Source organism: Aotus nancymaae, unplaced genomic scaffold (genome assembly GCF_030222135.1).
Source record: "Aotus nancymaae isolate 86718 unplaced genomic scaffold, 86718_ANA_hifiasm-v0.15.2.pri h1tg000010l, whole genome shotgun sequence".
In the NCBI taxonomy this organism is placed as follows: domain Eukaryota; kingdom Metazoa; phylum Chordata; class Mammalia; order Primates; family Aotidae; genus Aotus; species Aotus nancymaae.
The window spans coordinates 29684088-29708939 of NW_026988421.1; the positions used below are offsets into that span (position 1 = coordinate 29684088).

At 38.2% G+C, this 24852-nt stretch overlaps 1 protein-coding gene across 11 annotated transcripts in view; it reads right to left on the reverse strand.

Annotated features, from left to right (window-relative positions):
* The window catches only part of SLF2 (SMC5-SMC6 complex localization factor 2), a 55818-nt gene that overhangs the window by 13946 nt on the left and 17020 nt on the right, over positions 1 to 24852 (reverse strand). For all 11 annotated transcript variants that reach the window (XM_012439365.3, XM_012439364.3, XM_064373970.1 and 8 more), the window contains 11 exons: positions 24099 to 24169; positions 21001 to 21123; positions 20436 to 20603; positions 19368 to 19470; positions 12880 to 12955; positions 11337 to 11478; positions 6178 to 6280; positions 5102 to 5278; positions 3544 to 3641; positions 2844 to 2931; positions 523 to 654 (listed from right to left, as the gene is read on the reverse strand). In XM_012439365.3, the coding sequence (XP_012294788.1) occupies positions 523 to 654; positions 2844 to 2931; positions 3544 to 3641; positions 5102 to 5278; positions 6178 to 6280; positions 11337 to 11478; positions 12880 to 12955; positions 19368 to 19470; positions 20436 to 20603; positions 21001 to 21123; positions 24099 to 24169 (1281 nt within the window). The remainder of the gene's footprint in view (positions 1 to 522; positions 655 to 2843; positions 2932 to 3543; positions 3642 to 5101; positions 5279 to 6177; positions 6281 to 11336; positions 11479 to 12879; positions 12956 to 19367; positions 19471 to 20435; positions 20604 to 21000; positions 21124 to 24098; positions 24170 to 24852) is intronic.

Below are 24852 nucleotides of genomic sequence, written 5' to 3' on the forward strand. Positions count from 1 at the left end.
AAGTTAACCCAGCTGGTCAGTAAGGAAAAGCCAAGTATTTAAACTAGGGTTTCTGAATTCTAACTCAAGCGCATTCTTTTACCATGAATCATGGTAAATGATTCATGACCTCATGACTGCCCTACTAAAGGGCTACAAAAAATGCTCTTGGGAGCAAATTACCAACAACCACCCTTTTACCTAAATTTTCAACGCTCAGATTTATGGAAGATTTCATGACAGCAATAAATTAAAAATATCATTCGCTTTAAAATTATGTTTGCTGGAATGTATCTAGTGTCCAAATCCACAAATGCCTACATTATCAGTCTATGCTTAGGAAGCTGGTATTATCAGTTATGCTTTTTTTTTTTTTTTTAAAGACGGGGTTTCACCATGTTAGTCAGGCTGGTCTTGAACTCCTGACCTCAGTTGATCCGCCCGCCTTGGCCTCCAAAGTGCTTGGATTACAGGTGTGAGCCACCACACCCGGCCATCAGTTATGCTTCTATGTACTTTTTGAGATCTTCAAGTGCTGGATACCTGCTTTTCAAGTTCTAAATGAAGACTGTCATCAATAGTGCCATTTGGTTGTTCAGCCTTTTTCTTTAAGACCATTTTCTTTAACAAATCAGAAGGCTTCATTTGTACAAGATAGCGATGTAGGACTGATACCTATCAAAAGAAAGAGATGACATTGAACAAAGCTAAACAATAGTTTCTCTTTCTTAGGCTACTTGTTCCAGTGTGCCCTCTTTCATTTTGTCCTTTTATTATAGCTTTCTTTACTCTTGAACAATATCCACTTCCCCTTTATGTAAAAATCCTCAATTGCTTAAAAAGGGATTTTAAGTGGCCAGGTGAGGTGGTTCATGCCTGTAATCAGCACTTTAAGAGGCCAAGGCAGGTGGATCACCTGAGATCAGGAGTTCGAGACCAGCCTGACCAACATGGAGAAACCTTGTCTATACTAAAAATACAAAAATAAGCTGGGCATGGTGGCGCACGCCTGTAGTCCCAGCTACTCAGGAGGCTGAGGCACGAGAATTGCTTGAATCCACAGGGTGGAGGTTGCAGTGAGCTGAGATGGTGCCACTGCACTCCAGCCTGGGCAACAGAGCAAAACTCTGTCTCTCAAAATAAAAGGGGATATCAAGTTAAAGATTTAGTACTTGTAACTTAGGATAAATTCTTAGGAGACAAAATGATATTATATAGAGGCCACAGGGAATGCTTTCTCTGTTAAATTATTTGTAAGTCAACAAAGTTGACTCTCCCTGTGGTTAGAAGTCATTGAATTCTGAAAAGAACTACAAGAATTTGGGGTAAAAGTCACAACTAGATTGTAATTTGAATATCAATTAGTGAGTTTGAGGGTTAATTATTCATGTAATTATTCAGTTAATTATTCTGTTTTACAGCCGGGCACTGTGGCTTGCTCCTGTAATCCCAGCACTTTGGGAGGCTTAGATGGGCGGATCACAAGGTAAAGAGACTGAGACCACCCTGGCCAACATGGTGAAACCCCGTCTCTACCAGAAGTACAAAAAATGAGCTGGGTGTGGTGGCACACACCTGTAATCCCAGCTACTTGGGGAGCTGAGGCAGGAGAATCACTTGGGAGGTGGAGGTTGCAGTGAGCTGAGATAGCGCCACTGCACTCCTTCTCAAAGAAAAAATTCCATTTCACATGTGCAAAAAGGAAAAAGTAACAGAACAAAAGTTAGGAGAAATGGTAGAAATTCTATCCCCGTATCTCTTTTGAAGGCAGTAAATATCGTTGAAAGGAATGACAGCTATTTGCTAACTACCCTGGTAGCTCCAGCATGATCCCCATATATCTGGAATCAAATCTACCTCAACTCTACTAAAGCAGAAACCAGCTGTGCCCATCAATCTCTCCATCTCATGGTATCTTTTTTTTTTTGAGACAAAATCTCACTCTGTTGCCCAAGCTGGAGTGCAGTGGCGCAATCTTGACTCACTGCAACCTCCATCTCCCGGGTTCAAGTGATTTTCCTGCCTCAGCCTCCCGAGTAGCTGGGACTGTTTTGTTTTTTAATTCCTAGGTCCTGGCAGCATACCTTGTACCAAACTGTAATTCAAACAAGAACAAAGGGAAATCAAGATCATGTTCTATGGTGAGTTTTCAAATCCAACCAAGGCAGCACCATTAGTGATATCAATGTTTGTAAAAAGGCTTCAGAACTTCTCAGAGTGGGACTTCCACAGGACACTTTTTCAAATTTTATATATATATATATATTTTATATATAGATATTTTAAAGACAGGGTCTCCCTATGTTGCTTAGGTTGAACTTGAACTCCTGGATTCGAAAGATTCTCTGGTCTCGGCCTCCCAAATAGCTGAGACTATAGGTGCATGCCACCACACCCAGCACCAGCCAGACATGTTTATCCACACTGTCATATATGCATGATATATTCTTACTGAACAAGTACTGGAGGGCAACTATATTTAAGCTCTATCATCTAAAAAGACTCATATTAAAACAGGTTGAAGATTCAATCAATGTACAACAGTTTTGCAATTGCTAAACTTGTGATAAAATTGCTAACTTGGAAAAGCTGAACTAATTCAATAAACGGCATCATATTTCTATAATTGCACATTATGATAATCCCAGTAGTTTATATATTAATTCACATCTGATTGTCCACAACCATTCTATGTGGTGGAGGGTGCAAAACTATATCCATTTCACAGATTAAAAAATGGGATCTTGCTAAGTTTGCTAAAGATTACATGAATACTAGGACCCTTGACTTAGGGTTCATCAATTTTCCCTATACCCCTCATTACTTCTCCCATTTATTAAAAATAAAAATATATTTATTGATACCTGCAGATTATTGGCATTAGGAACATCTTCGTGTTTCTCATCCAAAAGCTTTGAAATAATCACTAGACTGAGGCACTGTCTCAGTTGCCTAGAATTAGAAGTTAAAAGTATTTAGAATGTATTTTAATTAATACTGTTTGAAAAGCAAATGAATGAGCCAAGAGGAGTTCTAGTTTTAATTGGAAATATAAGCAATGTTTCAAGAGAAGTCTGTATAAGAACAGATAAGCTGTTATAGAATAGTAAAATTTTCATGTAAAATATTTGTACATAAAACTTAAGTTACCTGAAGCTCAGTAAATCATTTAACAGCCTTTGACCCTGATGGTTTACTGACAGAAAACCTATTTTTTAATTGCTGAAATTTCTTTTTACTAAAGCAAAAAAATCTAATTCATTAATTTTTGTGGAATATGTCATCTGTATTAAGGCATCAGAAAAACTAAAATTAAAAATAAAAAATATTCAGCTTGGGTGACAGAGTGAGACTCTGTTTCAAAAAAAAAAATTACATAATGATCTGAGTTAAGAATCAGAATATGCAGAATCAGGCTATTAATGCCTTTTCTCACAACTGAATATGAAATAAACACCTCTGATCTAATATTCAAAGAATGATGAATGAAAATAAAGAACCCAAGGTGTTTCATTAATATAAAATTATAAAATTTCTTAATGTTTAATTCTCACTTTTCAATACCTTCCACGTGATGTCCAATTAGGGACCAGCTGTACCAACCACAGAAGGTTGTGGGGATGACTGGAGAGTTCATTTATGCCCAGACAGAGTTCAGGCACCTGAAAAAAAAAAAATGTAAGATTTCTTTTCAAACAGAACAGTGGAATCAAACACCCAACAGATCATCTACATCCCTTCTTGCCATAATGGAAACACTAGTACAAAATAGAGCACACATTTTTAGAAATAGCATGGAGTCTAGGATCTGCTAAAATGTACATAATACACAGATTAGTTTACTTATACTGTTTTAAGTGGACTGAGCAAATACATTTACCAGAATTTCACTTGGCTTTCATGTTTTGTACTACGTCATATCTCCATCTATATTTAAGCAGTCTTTCTTGGACGGATAAACTGATCTAAATACAAACGTGTATGAGGGTTATACCAGATCATATATGTTCCTGATTTGGAATTTCTTGCACTTTAAGGATCCTATTCCAGCATTTTAAAAAGCCTAACACCTGGCTGGGTGTGGTGGTTCACGCCTGTAATCCCAGCACTTTGGGAGGCTGAGGGACGTGGATCACTTGAGGCCAAGAATTTGAGACCAGCCTGGCCAACATGGTGAAACCCTGTCTCTACTAAATACACAGAAATTAGCTGTGTAGGGTGGCATGTGTCTGTAGTTTCAGCTACTGGGGAAGCTGAGGCATGAGAATCACCTGGATCCAGGAGGCAGAGGTTGTACTGAGACAAGATTGTGCCACCGAACTCCTGCCTGGGTGACAGGGGATGCTGTCTTAAAAAAAAAAAAAAAAAGTCTAACACCCCCAAAATATGTATTACTATTGTGTATTAATTTTTAAAAAAGGGTTGGTTTTACATTAGACAAGATTATGTTTCAATAATTGGTGATATTTATTATACTCTTTGTCCTACTTTTGCATATTTTAATTTTTCCACCAAAAAGATTGAAAAATATAATTTTTAAAAAGGTCTAACAAAAATTATACATATTGATCCTCCACATGGTTGCAGAAGTTCAACTCAAATTCTTGTTGTAGGAATGACTCACTCCATCATTTCGTTTAGGTCTCTGGTCAAAGGTCATTTTGGAAAGGCCCTTTCCTGACTGCCTTATATGAAATAGCATAGCATCTGGCTTTGCTATACTCATGTCTTGCTTTATTTTAATTTGTAGTACTTAACTACTACCTGACATAATATAATCAACATTTACTTGTTTATCTAACCCTTTGACTAGGACAAAAGCCCCATGAAGGCAAAGGCTTTGTCTCTTTCACAGCTCAATCTCTAGCAACTACGTTAATGCTTAGTCCATAGGAAATCCCCAATAAACACATTTTTGTTGGATGAAGAGCTGCAGTTTTAGAAAAAATTCAATTATCATGAATTTAAACAATATAGCTCCAGCAAACAGTCCCTCCCTCAGTTCATTTTTCATCTGCCAAAGATCTTAACTGAGTTTAGAAACCGTATTAATTTCATATGCACCATAAGTCAAACTGTAATGCTATATAAAAAACTAATAATGAAGTTTTAAGTAACATACCTTTGTGTTCCAATCTCTGATGTTTTTCATCAGGTTTATCAGGAGGCTTTGAAAGTCTACTAGAGGAATCTGTTTCAGCTGTTTTTCCAAACTCATTTTAAATAACATTAAAATCAGCAACATTATTTCACGATCCTGGTAACCTTCTGGATGTATAGATGTACACAAGCCCAGAAACTGTTTAACATAAATGCACAGACAAAAGTATTTTAGGAGGTATGTTTTAGTTTTAGAGTTTTACTTATAAATCTTTTTGACAAAAGATGCAAAAAAGAACTATACAGAAAACAAACATCAGATGTCTAGAGAAAAGAAGGCAAGAACTACTCAATGTTAATAGTTGAATTAAGTGGCATTTTCTTCTCCATTTTCCATTTTTGACATTTTCTTAATGGTTCAGTATCACTGATTCAATTCAGCCACTAAAAATGTTTCACATTGTCATTAACTCTTTTTTTGACCTCCTTTTTTTTTTTTTTTTAAAGATCTCACTCTGTCACCCAGGCTGGAGTGCAATGGTGCAATCTCGGTTCACTGCAACCTCCTCCACCTCCTAGGTTCAAGCGATTCTCCTGCCTCAGCCTCCCTAGTAGCTGGGATTATAGGCACCCACCAGCAAGCCTGGCTAATTCATTTTATTTTTAGTAGAGACAGGGTTTCACCATGTTGGCAGAGCTGGTCTCGAACGCCTGATCTCAGGTGATCCACGTGCCTCAGCCTCCCAAACTGCTGGGATTACAGGCATGAGCCACCTCGCCTGACCTCTGTCATTAATTCCTGATCACTAAGTTATATTGTAAGACTTTTTTCTTCATACATCCTCCATATAAATAAACTATTGGTTTCAAAACTGTTTTATGATATAACTAACCTAAAGTTTCTGTTCATCACTAATATTAAAACAAAAATAAAAACAGCAAAAACAATCTTTAACACAAAGATTATTGCTAAGAAATTTCAGAGACTGGAAATCACCTGGTAAGAAAGAAACTAAAAGATTTTATTTTAAAAAACCCTTAACCACAGACTAAATGATTCTAGCTCTGTGCAAAAGACACACACAAGTTTTTTCCTACCTTAACCACATTTAAAATGTTGGTTTCAGGAAGAGTTGAAAAAATTGGCTTATAAGATGAATCTTCACTTTCTCTTCCCCCTGGTGTTGTCTGTGTTTCAGAACTATTGAGAAGTGAGTAAAGCAATGTGAAGTTAGGCACAAAATATATTACTCACTTTAAAAAATAATGGGCTTTTAAAAAACTGTTTTATCAAGGTATAATTTACATATAATAAAAGGAATGTACCCATTTTAAATTTCGATAAGCACATATACTAATGTAACCACCATCCAAATCAAGGAGTAGAATATTTCCAACACCTTCAAAAGTCTCTTTTTGCCAGATCCAAGTCAATCTGTTATCCCTGACTCAAGGCAAACATTAATCTGATTTCTAATTTCTACCTTTATGCCATCAGTTTTCTCTCAAAGCAACTTTATTTTAGACTGAGTCTTGCTCTGTCACCCAGGCTGGAGTACAGTGGTGTGATCTTGGCTCACTACAACCTTCACCTCCCAGGTTCAAGCGATCTTCCTGCCTCAGCCTCCCAAGTAGCTGGGACTACAGGTGTGTGCCACCATGACCGGCTCATTTTTGTATTTTAAGTAGAGACAGGGTTTCACCTGTCTCTGTTAGCCAGGATGGTCTTGATCTCTTGACCTTGTGATCTGCCTGCCTCAGTCTCTGAAAGTGCTGGGTTTACAGGCATAAGCCGCTACGCCTGGCTGAATAAGCTACTTTTATATGGTATTATCCTCATTGCTCTTGGTGTTAGAAAGCTATGTAGAAGGTGGTTCTGACTAAAAAGAATTCATAATGGGTAAAAGACTCATAAGTGGCTTAAAGAAACTGCCATAGCAAGATACAGAAACAATTCAAAGCACTCTAATTCTGGTTATCCAGAGGCTATCAGTGAAGATTCATCAAAGAGGAGATGCATGAACTTGCCTTTCAAAACAGAGATAACATTTTACATTTTTTGAAAAAAATAATACTTTTATTTATTTATTTAGAGAGTTTTACTCTTATTGCCCAGGCTGAAGTGCAATGGCATGATCTTAGCTCACTGCAACCTCTGCCTCCTGAGTAGCTGGGATTATAGGCATGAGCCACCACACATGGCTAATTTTGTATTCTTAGTAGAGACAGGGTTTCTCCATGTTGGTTAGGCTGGTCTCAAACTCCCAACCTCAGGTGATCCACCCGCCTCGGCCTCCCAAAGTGTTGGGATTACAGGCATGAGCCACCATGCACAGCCTATATGGTTCTAAAAAAATCAAAATATATTAAGGTACAGTATGCTGTGATAAACTGCCCTCCCAGCTCTGTTCTTTATAACCATTAATTTCCTCCCTAAGACAATTACTACTAGTTTTAGTCCTTCCTTCCATTAGCATTTTATGTATAAAAAAACAAATATAAATATAGCTCCTGCTGTGGTTTAAGAAGAAATACATTTGGTCTTTGTTCCCAGTTCCTGGCAAAGAGCTCCTAAAACCTCTGGAACTTCTGCTGAGGTAGGAGGAGCCTCTTTTGTTACATATAATAAGCCCTTTTCAATCATACCTAAATTTATGCTAATAAAGTGACTCCTGGAGGATTGGGGCTGGTTGCCTGAGTTATCAACCATGTGATTAGAAGGATGAAACTTTCAGTCCCACCCATAGAGGCTAAAGATTAAGTTAACCACCAATGGCTAATGCTTTTATTAACTATCCCCAGTGTAATGGAGCCTCCATAAATACCCTAAAGTTCAGAGAGCTTCTGGATTGGCTAAGATATCAAGCTGATGGGAGGTGGGTGCGGTGGGGTGGCTCACACCTGAATCCAGAGTGGCTGAGGCAGGTGGATAGCCTGAGCCCAGGAGCTTAAGACTAGCCTGGGCAATATGGCAAAACTCAGCTGGGCCTGGTGGTTCACACCTATAATCCCAGCAATTTGGGAGGCTGAGGCAGGCAGATCAGAACACTTGAGGTCAGGAGTTCAGGAGTTCAAGACCAGCCTAGCCAACATGGTGAAACCTGGTCTCTACTAAAAACAGAAAAATTAAGTGGGCGTGGTGGCAGGCACCTATAATCTCAGCTACTCAGGAGGCTGAGGCAGGAGAAATGCTTGAACCCAGGAGGTGGAGGTTGCAGTGAGCCAAGATTACACCACTGCACTCCAGCCTGGGCAACACACAGACACACACACACACACACACACACACACACACACACACACATACACCCAAAAAAGGCAAAACTCTGTCTTCTCTATTAAGAAAGAAAGAAAGAAAAAATGATGGGAAGGTGGAGTACCCGGAGAGGCCAGGGAAGCTCCATGTACTCCCATCCCTATACCTTGCACAATGTATCTCTTCCATTTGGCGGTTCTTGAGTTGTACCCTCTACAGCAAACCAGTAATAGGACATAAACTGCTTTCCTGAGTTCTGTGAGCCATTCTAGCATATTATTGAATATAAAGGGGAGGAGGACTGTAGGAACTCCTGATTGATAGCTGGTCATTTAGAAGAACAGGAAGCCCAGACTTGTGATTCCATATAAAGTGGTGGCAGTCTTGTGAGACTCAGTCCTTAACCTGTGGGCTCTGTGCTAACTCTGGGTAATTGGAACTAGAATTGCATTAAACTGTAGGACATCTAGTTGGTGTCTATGGAGAACTGAAGAAATTACAATGTGTAGAAAACCTATACATTTGATGTCAGAAGTGTTGTGAATGTAGAGGAAACAGTTTTTTACCCTTTATCACTACCCCCCACCTTTAATACAAATGGTAGTATATTATATACCTTCGCACCTTCCTCTCACTCAGCAATGTGTCTTGGAGATACTTCCACAGCTACAGGTGAATAACTTATTTTTTAAAATAGCTGCTTAGTACTTACTTGTGCCTCTTCCTCGTAACCTTGGGGAAGTTACTTAACCTCTCTGTGCCTGCCTTATTTGTAAAATGGAAATGAAAATCTTACTAGTATTTGTAGTAACTACTAAGTAAGGTACTATGTGAAGCCCTCTAAACAGAGTCTGCCACACAGCAAACACTATATAAGGGCTAGTAATTAAGATGTAGAGGGACAGCAGGCAGATCAATTTGATTAGAAAGCTGACAACAAAACAGCAAACAGGTCAGGGTAAAATCACAGTCTTAAATACAGGGCATAAAGGTTTGAGAACAGTGGAGAGAGTTCCTTCAACAGTGAAAAGAGTATCTTGGAGGTAGAAAGGCCCTGGAGGAAAGATTTTTTGCCAGGCTAGGCATGAAAAGAGAATCTGAATTAGACTGACATTGGAATTGAAAAGGAATGAATAGATAGGACATAGGTGGAGGAAAAGGAACATAGGGATGTGAGAATTGAAGGGATATAGAACTGAAAGAGGTCAGAATGTATTTAGACTCAAATTTTAAGTCTATGTATCTAGCAAAATAATGGTCAAGAAAAGAATTGTACTAATAATATCCCTTATCTGAATTCTCCCTATCTAAATATTTACTCAATCTGCAAACATTTTCACTCTAAATCTACTATTTGTATGGAGAACTTGCCATGATGAATATGCATATACACACCAGCTAAGATGGTTAAGCTGTGAGTCCTGGTTTAAAAAAGAACAGTGATGGCCAGGTACAGTGGCTCATGCCTGTAATTCCAGCACTTTGGGAGGCTGGAATCAATAGTTATTGATCTTTTTCTTATTGACTTGAAATTAATACTTTATCTGTGACCAATTTCCTTTTTTTTTTTTTGTTTTGAGATGGAGTCTCACTCTGTCACCCAGACTGGAGTGTAGTGGTGCAATCTCTGCTCACTGCAACCTCCACCTCCTGGGTTCAAGTGATTCTCTTGCCTCAGCCTCCTTAGGAGGTGGGACTACAGGTGTGCACCTCCACATCTGGCTAATTTTTTTTGTATTTTTAGTAGAGATAGGGTTTCACCATGTTGGTCAGGCTGTTCTCAAAATCCTGACCTCAAGTGATCTGCCCGCCTTGGTCTTCCAAAGTGTTGGGATTACAGGCGTGAGCCACCGTGCCTGGCCCTCCCGTCCTTTTTTTTTTGAGATGGAGTCTTCTTGCTCTGTTGCCCAGACTGGAGTGCAGTGATGGGATCTCAGCTCACAGCAACCTCCCCCTCCTGGGTTCAAGAGATTCTCCTGCCTCAGCCTCCCAAGTAGCTGGGACTACAGGTGCCTGCCACCATGCCCAGCTAATTTTTTTCTTTTTGAGACAGTTTTGCTCTTTGTTGCCCAGGCTGGAGTGCAGTGGCATGACCTTGGCTCACTGCAACCTCTGCCTCCCAGGTTCAAGTGATTCTCCTGTCTCAGCCTCCCAACAGCTGGGACCACAGGCGCCTGCCACCATGGCCAGCTAATTTTTGTATTTTTAGTAGAGACGGGGTTCCACCATGTTAGCCAGGATGGTTTCAATCTCCTGACCTCATGATTTGCCTGCCTTGGCCTCCCAAAATGCTGGGATTACAGGCGTGAGCCACCGTGCCCAGCCTCCCCCACCCCTCTCTTTTTCTTTTTTTAAGGAAAAGATCTCACTCTGTCACCCAGACTGTAGTACAGTGGTCTGATCATAGCTCACTGCAACTTCCAATTCCTGGCCTCAAGTGATTCTCCCACCTTGGCCTTCCCAAGAGTTGGGATTACAGATGTAAGCCACCACACCCAGCCCAGTGTATCTTCTAACTAGTCACAGTTCAGATATTTGAAGGCTGTTGATTGCTCTTCATTTCTTTTACACCCAGACACCCACACCAAGTTTTCTTAGTTATTTGTCACACTTTTTCACCTAACTCTTAGGCTTCTATGGATAGATTAACTCACATCTACAAATAATCTTTCAGCAACTCCTTTCCAATTTTTATATCTCCCTTTTTTTTCTCTTGTCTAATTGCTTCAGACAATACTTCCACCAAAACATATTAAACAATGGAAAGTTTTCTAAAAAAGAAAACAAACTTTTATGAAAATATTTCTATTATTTGCCTGCTAGACATGATGACTTTTAGATTAAGACAGATATTAAGAATGTATCTAATTCAAGATTGATCTCAACTTTGAGATATCTTTTTAAAAATAAGGAATAAATGTTGAACTTTAACTATAATAATAATTATATGTAAGTTGCATGAAAAAGTATTTTTGAAGTTAATTATGATGAGAACACTTACACTAGATAGTCTTCATTAAAGTCTGGCTGAAGAGTCTCCAGGGGAAACAAAGATCTAAAATCAATCCCCATATTGAAAAACACAGCTGCTATATCAGACAATGATGGGATCCAGGGCCAAACTGGTGAGTCACTGAAGGTATCTAGTTAACAGAAGAAAATATTTCATTCTGAATCTTTGGTCTATAAATCCACATTTACAAGGTGACAGTCTGCATGTCAAACATGAATAATTACAAAGGTTTTATGGAAATGACAGCTGCTAATTATATGCTAACAATATAGTTATAGGATGATCACAGGAATTATAGATTCCCAAATAAAATGAAGAAAATGACATAAAGAAAATATCTGACAGTGATGGATAAAAGGGTGTAACTCAGAAGGAAGTAACACGTTTTAAAATGACTGGAAATATCACTAGTAAAATTCCAAGTATCAATAACACGGGAAGATTTTTTTTAATCATCTTCAGTGCCTTTAAGAGTCCCAATCCCCGGCCGGGCGCGGTGGCTCACGCCTGTAATCCCAGCACTTTGGGAGGCCGAGGCGGGTGGATCATGAGGTGAAGATATCGAGACCATCCTGGTCAACATGGTGAAACCCCGTCTCTACTAAAAATACAAAAAATTAGCTGGGCACGGTGGTGCGTGCCTGTTATCCCAGCTACTCAGGAGGCTGAGGCAGGAGAATTGCCTGAACCCAGGAGGCGGAGGTTGTGGTGAGCCGAGATCGCGCCATTGCACTCCAGCCTGGGTAACAAGAGCGAAACTCCGTCTCAAAAAAAAAAAAAAAAAAAAAGAGTCCCAATCCCCAAGACAGATGAAACAGGTAAACCACTATGCTTCTTTTATTATAAGGGCTCTCAAAGATGACAAAGCAAATGTTACACTTTTGCAGTGGATGCTTTCAATATGTCTTACTGTATTATAATACTGTTGCTTACCAATAAGCCAATTAAACTTAATTGGCTAAATAAGTTTGTAACCATTTCCACTTAACAAGCAAAGTAAGCCATGATTTGGTAAATATTAGTCGAGGGCTGCCATGTGCAAGATCTTATACCCTTTGTCTCAATGCAAGTAGGAAAATGCAGATAACTCATTGTTTAACTGAAGTTTCATTTCATTATTAAAGACTTTTGAAGTCGGGTGAGATGGCTTACGTCTGTAATCCTAGCACTTTGGGAGGCCGAGGCGGGTGGACTGCCTGAGCTCAGGAGTTTGAGACCAACCTGGGCAACATGGTAAAACCCCATCTCTACTAAAATACAAAAAAATTAGCCGGGTGTAGTCCCAGCTACTTGGGAGGCTGAGGCACGAGAATTGCTTGAACCCAGGAGGTGGAAGTTGCAGTCAGCTGAGATTGCATCACTGCACTCCAGCCTGGGCAAGATTCTATTTAAAAGAAAAACGACTTTTGATTAGAAAAATAATTTTGTATCGCATATTTCCAAATATACTAACATTTAGCAATATGAAAGATACCATGAAAATAGCAACCAATAGTACACACTGTAAATTGCAGTAAGTTGATAAACTTACCATTTCTAATTGTTATTTCCATCAATGTACTTAAAATCTGCACGGACACAATACAGTCTGTATGAACTGACATCATCTGTCAAAAGCAGAGAAATGATAGGGTATTAGCACGAAAGAAAACATGAACATTCACTATTTGCTAGGCACATATAAAGGTGTTGTATCTGGGCCAGGCACAGTAGTTGACGCCTGTAACCCCAGCATTTTGGGAGGCTAAGGAGGGCAAATACCTTGAACTCAGGAGTTTGAGACCAGCCTGTGCAAGACGGCGAAACCCCATCTCTACAAAAAATACAAAAATGAGCCAGGTGTGGTGGCGCACACCTGTACTGGAGGATCGCTTGAGCCCAGGAGGTAGAGGTTGCAGTGAATCATGATAGTGCCACAAAAATAAAAATAAAAATAATTAAAAATAAAAATAAAATAAACAAAAAAAAAAAAATAAAGGTGTTTTATGTGCATTTAATACTAATGATAACCTTATGAAGTGGTACTTATTACACATATGAGCAAACAGGTTCAGAGAGATTAAATATTCTACCCAACTAATATATACGATACCTGGAGAAGGTAGAATTTAATTGTGAAGTCAGAGTTCTTTACATTGTAACATGCTGCTTGTTTCTACAACTTACATTTATAATTAGACAAATATAACATTTAAAACTATCAAAAAATGTCTTTTTAGTATATACCACGACATGAAACCAAAAAACCATAATGGAAAAGGCTGCAGTTAAAAATCAAACCACAAATCAATATGATACAAATATACAAAATAATATACCAATAAAGTTTTTCAAAGATGCTCAATATCACCAGATGAAAGAGATGCAATAAAAATAGTAAGATATCACTGGTTGACTTCAAAATTGGCAATGATCAAAAATATTGATAATATCCTGTGTTCACAGGAACACTAGAAAGTAGGAAGACAGTCTTATGCCTCATGTGAGTGCAATTTGGTTAAAAATTTTAAACTAGGGCCAGGTGCAGTGTCTCGCACTTGTAATCTCAACACTTTGGGAGGCTGTAGTGGGAGGATCACTTGAGCACAGGAGTTCAAGACTGGCCTGGGCAACATGGCAATTTAAAAAAAAAAAAAAATTTTTTTAATTAGCTGGGTGCGGTGGTGCATGCCTATAGTCCCAGCTACTTGGGGGGCTGATGTGGTAGGATCACTTAAACCCAGGAGGTTGGGGCTGCAGTGAGCAGTGATCACACCACTGCACTCCAGCCTGGGTGACAGAGTGAGACCCTGCCTCAAAAAAATAAAAACGAAAATCAACTAATTTGCTAATATTTATGCAAAGTTATTATTTTATACTTTCATCTAGTCAGTCTTTTTACATATAGGAATTTAGAAGCAAATAATATGTCTGTAGGTCTTTTTATATACAGGAATTTGGAGACAAATAACTCTTTTTTTTTTTTTTTTTTTTTTTTGAGACGGAGTCTCGCTCTTGTTACCCAGGCTGGAGTGCAATGGCGCGATCTCGGCTCACCGCAACCTCCGTCTCCTGGGTTCAGGCAATTCTCCTGCCTCAGCCTCCTGAGTAGCTGGGATTACAGGCACGCGCCACCGTGCCCAGCTAATTTTTTTTTTTTGTATTAATAGAGACGGGGTTTCACAATGTTGACCAGGATGGTCTCGATCTCTCGACCTCGTGATCCACCCGCCTCGGCCTCCCAAAGTGCTGGGATTACAGGCTTGAGCCACCGCGCCCGGCCGACAAATAACTCTTTTTTTTTTTTCCCCGACAGAGTCTTACTCTGTTGCCCAGGCTGGAGTGCAGTGGTGTGACCCTGGCTGACTGCCTCCTGGATTCAAGTGATTCTCATGCCTCAGCCTCCCGACTACGTGGGTCTACAGGCCTGCGCCACCATTAGGCCAGTTAATTTTTGTATTTTTAGTAGAGATGGGGTTTCTCCATGTTAATCAGGCTGGTCTTCAACTTCTGGCCTGAAGTGATCCACCCATCTCAGCCTCCCAAAGTGCTGGGATTACAGGCTTGGGCTCACACTCTGATATAACTTTTTTTTTTTGAGACAGAGTCTTGCACTGTCACCCAGGCTGCAGTGCAATGGTGCAATATTGGCTCACTGCAACTCATTGCCTCCCAGACTCAAGCAATTCTCCTGCCTCAGGCTCCCAAGTAGCTGGGATTACAGGGTCTGCCCCACACCCAGCTAATTTTTTGTATTTTTAGTAGAGACGGGGTTTCACTACGTTGGCCAGGCTGGTCTCAAACTCCTGATCTCGTGATTCGCCTGCCTCGGCCTCGCAAAGTGTTAGGATTACAGGCATAAGCCACCGTGCCTGGCCTGATATAACTTTTTACAAGACAAATTTTTGAGAAAAAAATCTCAAGTTTAAGAAAATTTTAAAAAATCATTTAACAAAGTAATTTTACAGCAGATTTGTAGAGAAACACATATTGTATTTCTTTTTTTGTTGTTGTTGAGATGGTGTCTTGCCCTGTTGCCCAGGCTGGCTGGAGTGCAATGGCGTGATCTTGGCCAGCCAGTATTGTTATCTTTTTCATTTGCTTAGAAATCATAGATTATAAAACATTTAAATCTAAAGTGTAAAGGGGGTGTTGGGTGCAGTGGTTCACATCTGTAATCCCAGCACTTTCGGAGGCCAAGGCAGGTGGATCACCTGAGGTCAGGAGTTTGAGATCAACCTGACCAACACTGTGAAACCCCATCTCTACTAAAAATACAAAAATTAGTCAGGCGTGGTGGCACACACCTGTAGTCCCATCTACTTGGGAGGATGAGGCAGGAGAATCACTTGAAACCAGGATGTGGAGGTTGCAGTGAGCCAACATTGCACCACTGCACTCCAGCCTGGGAGACCAAGCGAGACTCCATCTCAAAAAAAATTAAAATAAAATAAAATAAAATGTAAGGGGGAGTAATCTGAACTCTACTTTCAATCAGGCATATGGCCTGTATCATTCTCAACAGAATCTACGTGAAATAAAACCTCTGCTATGTTTGTGCTGTTAAGCTCTGCCACTAGGTGGCAACACCATTCACAGATATGTTACACATAGAACAAGGTTTCTAACAATCCTTTCATGGTGGGTGAAAAATTCCAGTGTGGGAAATACAGTGATTTCAGATAATTAAGTAAATGTGTAAAGGAGTATATACAGCAATCTAATGTCTATCAACTGAGACTGGGTTAAATAAATCATGGTATAGCCTAACAAAGGAATACTATGAAGCCATTCAAAAGGATAACATATCACTAATCTGAGATGAAATGCTTAATAATTTACTGCTATCTGAAATAAACAAGTTATAAGACATATTCACATATTCTGTTTATGTTAAGTTACATGGCAATTTTTGAACGTAGAGAACACTCTAGAAACATTGACCAAAATGTAACAGCTCCAGAAATTAGGACTTGTTCAGTCTTCTTTTTATTTTAATTAAAAAAATTTAAATTGTTTACTTAAACAGATTCTGACAAAAACTTTTTAAAGATATTTTAGGCTGGGTGCAGTGGCTCAAGCCTGTAGTCCCAGCACTTTGGGAGGCTGAGACGGGTGGTAACTTAGGGCCAACAGTTTGAGACCAGCCTGGCCAACATGGTGAAACCCCGTGTCTACTAAAAATACAAAAGTTAGCCAGGGGTGGTGGCGCAGGCCTGTAATCCCACCTACTTGGGAGGCTGAAGCAGGAGAATCACTTGAACCCAGGAGGTGGAGATTGCAGTGAACAGAGATCACACCACTGCACTCCAGCCTGGCAACAGAGTGAGACTGTCTCAAAAATTAACAAACAAATAAATTTTAATCTCCTTTCTATTTTACTTGAACTTTTCATAATCAAACCTCAATTCCTTTTGAAAATTGTTTTTAAAAAAAGTAGTAACCTTTTTCTCGTCTACTACATTTAGACATCATGATAAAATCACAAAAATGCAAGTGTTTTAATTATTTTAACAATTAAATTTACAAAATACTAGTTAGGAGTATAGCATTAAAATGAATTGACATAATTTCTAAAAACTACTTACAAGTTGGTAAAGCCTCCCACAATGAAAATGGACTTGGAATCAAAAAAGGAGAAATGAGACAAAGTGTCTCACACAAAGTTTTTAATGAATTGATTAGTCTGGTTTTCAGAAAATAAATATGAAATGTATTAAGAAACTGCTTAAATGAAGGTATGCTTGCATGTCATAATTAGGGTTTGAATGGTATAACGATGGTCCTACACCAACAAGAGGAAAATTAACATAGACAAATGCAAACTCTCACTTGGAGGTTTAAGAAACGATATATACAATTAGAGAATAATGAAGCCCTGGCATAACAGTAAAGAAGTTTCGGGTTTTTTTTTCTGAGATGGGGTCTTGCTGTGTTGCTCAGGCTGGAGTGCAGTAGTGTGATTAATTTTGAATTGTACTAAGTAGAAATTTGAAGGTTTCTTCAGATGGGTAAGAGTCTCACTGAAAACTGCTGGTAACACAGGCCTTACCAGGAGCATGTGTCCATCTATTTTCGGTGGAGGTCGGGGGCAGTGAAGGAACACTTTAGGAGTGACACTGACAAGCTACTCCTTTACTTGGATCTTACCTTAACAGCAAGACTTTCAATGACTTTATACTTTAAAAAAACAAACTTTTTCTCTCACCCTGGTACTCTCTCTACCTTACCCTACGTTTTCTTCATAGCACTTATTATCTGACATAATATACTTATAAATGTGTACACACACACACACACACACACACACACAAGCATGTGGGATTCATGAGATCAGAGACACTGATTTTCTTCATTGCTGTTCTCTCCAGTGACTGGCACAGCTGGCACTCAATATGCCAACTAAATGAAAACAATGAACGAAAGGCTGTACTGGAATATCTCTCCAGTTCTCACCAACTACAAGATTCCTTGAAATGCTATCATAAAGCCCAGAGTAGAAACTCCATGTTTTTCCCACTTTCGCTTCATATATAACAGCTGTAGTTCTTTGATACCATTGATACTTTTTCCTTTTTGTTATAGGATTTCTGGGGCAAACACTCACATATTGTAAAGGAGTCTTTTATAATATGATTCCTTTTTCTCGAATGTGTATTTTTCATACATTTAGGAATTTATTAAAGTGGAACACTCAGTAACCTGAGAATAATCTTTTTTATTTTTTTAAATAGATGTGGTCTTGCTAAGTTGCCCAGGCTGCTCTCGAACTCCTGGTCTCAAGCAATCCTCCTGCCTTGGTATCCTAAAGTGCTAGAATTACAGGTATGAGCCACTGCCAAGAATAACTTGTCATTTATAATCGTTCTTGTCTTTGGAAGAAGGATAATTCCGATCTAGCTTGGTAATTACTACAGTACTTGCTGAGACAGAAGCTATTATACTGGAAAAAGCCCCTTCCATGCCCTCCCATACAAATGTCTTTGTTTTCAGAGACAAGAGTTTCGCTCTATCCCCCAGGCTGGAATGCAGTGGCGCAATTTTGGCTCACTGCAACCTCCACCTCTTGGGTTCAAGCAATTCTCCTGCCTCAGCCTCCTGAGTAGCTGGGATTACAGATGCCCACCATCACGCCTGGGTAATTTTTGTATTTTTAGTAGAGACAGGGTTTTGCCATGTTGGCCAGCTGATCTCGAACTCCTGACCTCAGGAGATCTGCCTGCCTCGGCTTCCCAAAGTGCTGGGATTACAGGCATGAGCCACTGCACCCGGCCGTTACGAATGTCAAGAGTAAGAAACTTCTACAATGATCTGCATGAAGGTCCAGAGTATCTAGAGTAACACCAGGACTATACACAGCATCAGTGATAACCACTGATATTTTAAAAGTTACCAACTGAATTAACTTTCTTGAATTATCTTAAATTTAAGATAATTATTTAAGTGGATTTAAATGTTAAATATGAATGGGGAAAACAAACACTCAGTTGGATTTGTGTCCAAAAAATAAAAACCTATACATATGACTGGGGAAATATTAGTATACAATTAAAATTCTGAAAATATATATAGGTACAGCCATAAACATGGAAAAAAAAAGTTAGGGAGGGGTGGGGCAAAAACCAAAAAGTTAAAAAGAAATGTAGACATGTAAGCATTAGAAGACCCTTTCTAATACTAACTATAATAGAGATTTACCAGTGTGATGAAGGGTTCAGGCACCTGATCATCATCCAGGTGAATAAATATTTAATTTCCTCAATCAATTCAAGGAGGAATTAGGTCTGATTCTGATCAGGAATCAGACCTAACAAGAGGATTAGGAAACACTGACTGTCCTGTACAACTATCCACATTCTCACTTCCTTTATAATCTCTTTACATTGACTCTTTTTGCCACATTCTAAGCCATTGACATCAGGAGTTTGATGTGCTATATTAATTTTTTCTACAGTAATGTGGAAATAAAACTATATTTAAAAGTTTTTTACTTAGAAATATAGTAGGAGGCAACTATAACCCTCCAAACATTCCTCTTACCCGAAACAGCCACTTTAACACAGGTACAGGACACTGGACATAGTGATAAGCAGACGTAAGGAAACCTTGTGTCGTCAAAAAAATCTGATCTGTTTTTCCTGATCTGAAAAAATAAAGTAAAATCAACATGACTATTAACTTCATGGCAAAATACTTCTACTATCACCACCACATCTGACATAATCAGGGAAATGAGCAAGCAAATCATCTTTAGTCCATGGAGGTGGGCTCTACACCAATATGGATGAGTTACTCATAAAATAAACTCAACTGATGGCCTAAAGCTGATCCAATCTGTTGGCTTGGCTCCACATTTAACTGGCGGACAAAGCTACATTTGCTGGTAGTGTTGAGAGAGAGCCTATTAAGTCTCAGACTGGGTAAGTACTTCAAAATATTGGCACCAGAACTGATGTGATCTCCCTAGACCTGAGGTATTGTGCACTGAGAGAAATTAGATCAGTTTGGGCACTATGGTGGAGATTACTAGTTACACATCCCAGCATCTACTTTTGCCTTTTTTCTTGGTAACTGAACCCTGATTTGTAGCTGCAAACACAGGCTTCCTGAAATAAACATCACTCTTTGGCTTCCCTTGTAGCCAAGTGTGGCCTAAATTCTATCCACCTAACCTAGTGTGTGGAAATGTTGTGTGGAATTTCTGAGAATTTGAATATAAAGGCTGGAGCTCTAAGCTATTAGAAGCTAGGTGCTAAGAATGGTAGAAAAGAAAGATTATATGGTAAAACCAGCACTCCAGCCCTGGACTTCCTACTTTTGTATTTCTTTCAAATATACTTCTTGTTTAAACCACTGTTATTTTGACAGTCACTGTTATTATATACTAATCTTAATCCTAATTATTAAAGGCATGCAATATGTCAAACAACTATCCTACACTGCTTCCTATAATTAAAGAAGAAAACATAAAGCTCAATAGTAATAAGAGGATTAGGAAACTTGATAGGTCATAACAGAAATTAACTTTTTAGAAGATTACATGAGTCAGAAGTCTTTTGGAGTAATATTTTATACATATAAAAGTAAAATGTCTATTTTTCTACTTACTTAAGAATAAGTTTTTCTACAGCATTTTGTCCAATAAAACCAGAGTCTCTTAAATCCAAGGTATACTGATTGAAAATTTTTCCAGAATTGAGGAAGTTAAATATTTCTTCACCTGGATGATGATCAGGGATAGCATCAATTGTAACTGAAAATTTCTTTAGAAATTCCCTGAAACATTAAAAAAAAAGTCAATCAATACCAAATTGCTACACTACATATAGTTTTGTATTTACAAGCTGGGTGCAAAGAAAACTCTTTTTTAAAGCAGTGTTAATCCCAAATTAGAAGACTAGCATGAGAAAAGTATGCTTTGCTTCTTCCACTTTTTGCAGTTGTTAGTCAAAAGCCACTAATTGTGTCTATGTGAAAAGAAACAATAACTAGAAGAAAAAATAAAAGCTGTAACTTGGCCCTAACATTTGCCTTTCAAACTCATCACAGACAGATTAGAAACCCATCATAGATTATTCACTTATAGCCACCAATTGCCCATTTATTTTACAAAAACAGAACTAAGAAATGTAAAAACTTAATAGAGTAAAATATGTTATGAAAAATGCTATACTTGTGCTCTTCTAAGAGGCCATCCTCATCATCTGTACTGTCTTCTTCTCCAATTCTGAGTGGGGATTTAATGCCTCGGCCTTGCCTTATGTCTTCTTGTAGTTGCTTCTGCAGTTCATCTAGCCTGAGAATTGGAAAGAATGTTGTAAGTTTACTCTAAAAATTTTTAAAAAGTCTTTATATCTAAAAGCAGCACAAAGAAAACCCTTAGTATGACAAATTTTGTTATACTATAGGTCAAATTATGTGTTCCAAATACATCATGATATATAATTTTCTTTCTTTCTTTTTTTTTTTTTGGAGAATATACCAAGTAAATGATACACAATTTTCACAAAAACAGATATATTTTAGGTGCTAGGCTTTTACCCAGTTACCAGTGTGGCATTAGAATAGTGTTCCTAAAGCTAGAACTTCAAGAATGATCTGTCCAAACCGCTTAGAGAATGGAAAGGAAAAGGGCAAAGAATAAACATCACTAATTTGATTATCCTCTCTAAGCTTTAAAGCTCATTTGCCTTCTACATGCCCAATAACCTGATAATGTTAACTAGGCTTTCTAGCAGCAGTAGTTGTGACTGTCATAATCATCATCACAACACCTAACACTTACTTAACATGTGACAGGCACTGTACTAAGGGCTTTATTTATTAACTCTTTTAACTCTCACAACAACCCCATATAGTAGTTTATTACCCATTTTATAGATAAGGAAACAGATATTAGAAAAGCAAAATAACTTGCAAGACCTTGTAATGCAAAAATGTGGGATTCATAGCCAGAGAGTCTAGCTCCAGAGTCCTTGCTTATACTGCCTCTCCAAGATTAAGTTATTTTAAACAAGGTTCTTAGCCCCAGCCTTAAACAGTAGATAAGTACAGCTGAAAAGTAAATAACTAGTAAAAGTACTGTTCTATCATTACAGAAAAGGGTCAATCATTTAGTACCCTGTCTTTCATTTGTGAAGTGCTTGATTTTAAAGGAGGAACTTCAGATTTCATATCATAGATCATACGAATTCATGAAATAGTAAAGAATTTTACAATACAGAGAAGTTCTCTAATTAAATTCAGAGATGGGGAAGCTTTTGAACTATTAATCATCTGCAAAATTCCTAAAGTTAGCTACTTAGTTACCAAGTTTGAGATATGTAGCACATACCAACTTTTATGTAATGAAGTCAGCTGAGCTGTTAGTGAAGTTCTCCAGGCTGTTCAAGGATACTGCTTGAATTAATAAGGAATATATTTTTCCCTTCTTATTAGCAAAACCTGACCATAAAGTCACATAAATTTCATTAAGATCATTACAAGCCTCAGCTTCCTGATATCTCCCTCTTGTGCATGTGCATGTGTGTGGGGGAGGTGTTCATCATAATTCTAAACTTCTTTCTCAAGAGTAACTTGATAGAAATATTTAGAAATACTTCAGAAAATTCTACCTGTGTGAACAAACCCTTCCCGCATCAAACAACCCAATTAAAAACAGGCACAAAATTGGAAAACACATTTCTCCAAAGAAGTTATACAAATGGCCAAAAAGCACATGAAAAGATGTTAATATCATTAGTCACTAGGGAAGGCAAACCAAACAATAGGGATACCACTTTACTATTAGGATGGCTATTATCAAAACAAACAAATGAAAAACAAAGAAAAAATAACATGCTGGCTAAGCTGTGGAGACACTGGAACCCTTATTCATTGTTGGTGCAGGTGTGCAGTGGTGCAGCCATTGTGAAAGACTGTGGTGGTTTCTCAAAAATTTAAATGGAATTACCATAGAATCCAGTAAGTCCGCTTATGTGTATATGCCCAACAGAATTTAAAGGAGAGACTTGAAGAGATATTTGTATACCCATGTTCATAGTAGCATTATTCACAGTAGCCAAAAAGTGGAAGCAATCCAAAGGTCCACTGATAGATGACGAAAAAAAAATGTGTATATACATAATACAATGAAATAATCAGCTTTAAAAAGAATGGGAATTCTGACACATGCTACAATATGAATGAACTCTGAAGATAACTGTCCTAAATGAAATAAGACAGTCATAAAAGGACAAATATAATACCACTTATATTTATCAACTGACTATTTTAGGTGCCTAAAATAGTCAATTTCATAGACAAAGTAGAAGGGTAGTTGCTGAAGGTGGGAGGAAGGGGAGAATGGGGAGTTATTGTTTAATGGGTATGGAGTTTCAGTTTGGAAAGATGAAAAGTTCTGCAGCTAGATGGTGGTAACAGTTACACAACATATAAATGTACTTAATGCCACTGAACTGTACATGTAAAAATGTTTAAAATGGTAAATTTTGTATGTATTTTCCATAAAAAAACACACACACAAAATTCTACCCATGCTTTCGATCAAGAATTTCAGCTATCAGATACTAGTTGTAATAAACAGAAAGGAATTTATATCATTAGTTAGTGCAGTATAATATAAAAACCTGGATCCTTTGATCCAGTCTATCAACAAGAAAGTCCATTTTATTTATTTATTTTTTGAGATGGGGTCTCATTCTGTCACCCAGCCTGGAGTGCAGTGGTGCAATCACAGCTCACTGCAGCCTTGATTTCCTTGGGATCAGGTGATCCTCCCACCTCAACCTGTGGGGTTGCTGGTACCACAGGCGTCTGGCACCATGCCTGGCCAATTTTTGTATTTTTTGTGGAGATGGGGTTTCACCTTGTTGCCCAGGCTGGTCTCAAACTCCTGCCTTGGCCTCCTAAAGTACTGGATTACTTTAGTAATCCAACACACCTGGCCTCTTTTTTTTTTTCGTTTGAGATTGAGTCTCGCTCTGTCACCCAGGCTGGAGTGAAATGGCACCATCACGACTCACTGCAGCCTTGAACTCCTGGGCTCAAATAATCTTCCTGCCTGGGTCTCCCAAGTGTTGTGATTATAGGTGTGTGCCCCTGTGTCTGGCCAATATATTTTACTCTAACACAGTTGACAACAGAACTATCAAAATGATACTAGCCTAAAATGCATGCTAATTTCTCATGATTTTTTTAAAAAGGTAAATTAAAAGTAAGCCACACAAGCAGAATGTTAAATTTAGCAAATTAATCTTTATGCTAACAAACCTTTGAGTGTCTTCCATCTCCTTCACTAGACGCTCTAAAGTATTTGTGTAAGTTCCAGGATGAACAGTTTCCTAAAACAAGAAGAAATTTAGAAATACTTTATAACATGTCTCAGTTGAACTGGATGTTTTAAGTAATTAAGGGTAGTAAAGACTATTTTCTATTTCAATAATCTGGGCCAGGATAACACCTTTCTTAAGGATAATTTTCACCATCATGCTTTAAATCTATTATTTTGCACTGCAAACAATTAGATTTTACTACCTATTAGGAAAGTACTTATAAAACCCTGCTAACTTTGAGATCTGACTGCAAACACTTAAGAATTCTGTGGCTACCCTGTCTTTACTTTCAAATTCGATTTTAGTAGAATCAAACTACTAATTTTTAGGTGTTACCATGGAATATTAACACCTTCCCCACCAAATTTTACAGACATTCTAGAATTCAGCTTATTCCCAAGATAGAATGAAGCACTTTATAAATAAAATTGCACACCACAATCAACAACATTTCTACACTCTACCTTCATTTACAGATGTGGTCTCCAAAGCAGGGGGTGTGCAAGGTGATCCATTGGGGTGCAGGAAGAAAATAATAGAACTTCTATTTATATGGAACTTCTATAGAAACTCCAGTAGAACTTAGTCTATAGTAACTTCTACATAACTTCTATAGGAAAAGAGTTATTTTTTTCTTCTTCTTCCTTTTAAATTCTGTTTTTGCATATGCTTTAGAAAGTACACAGTATTAT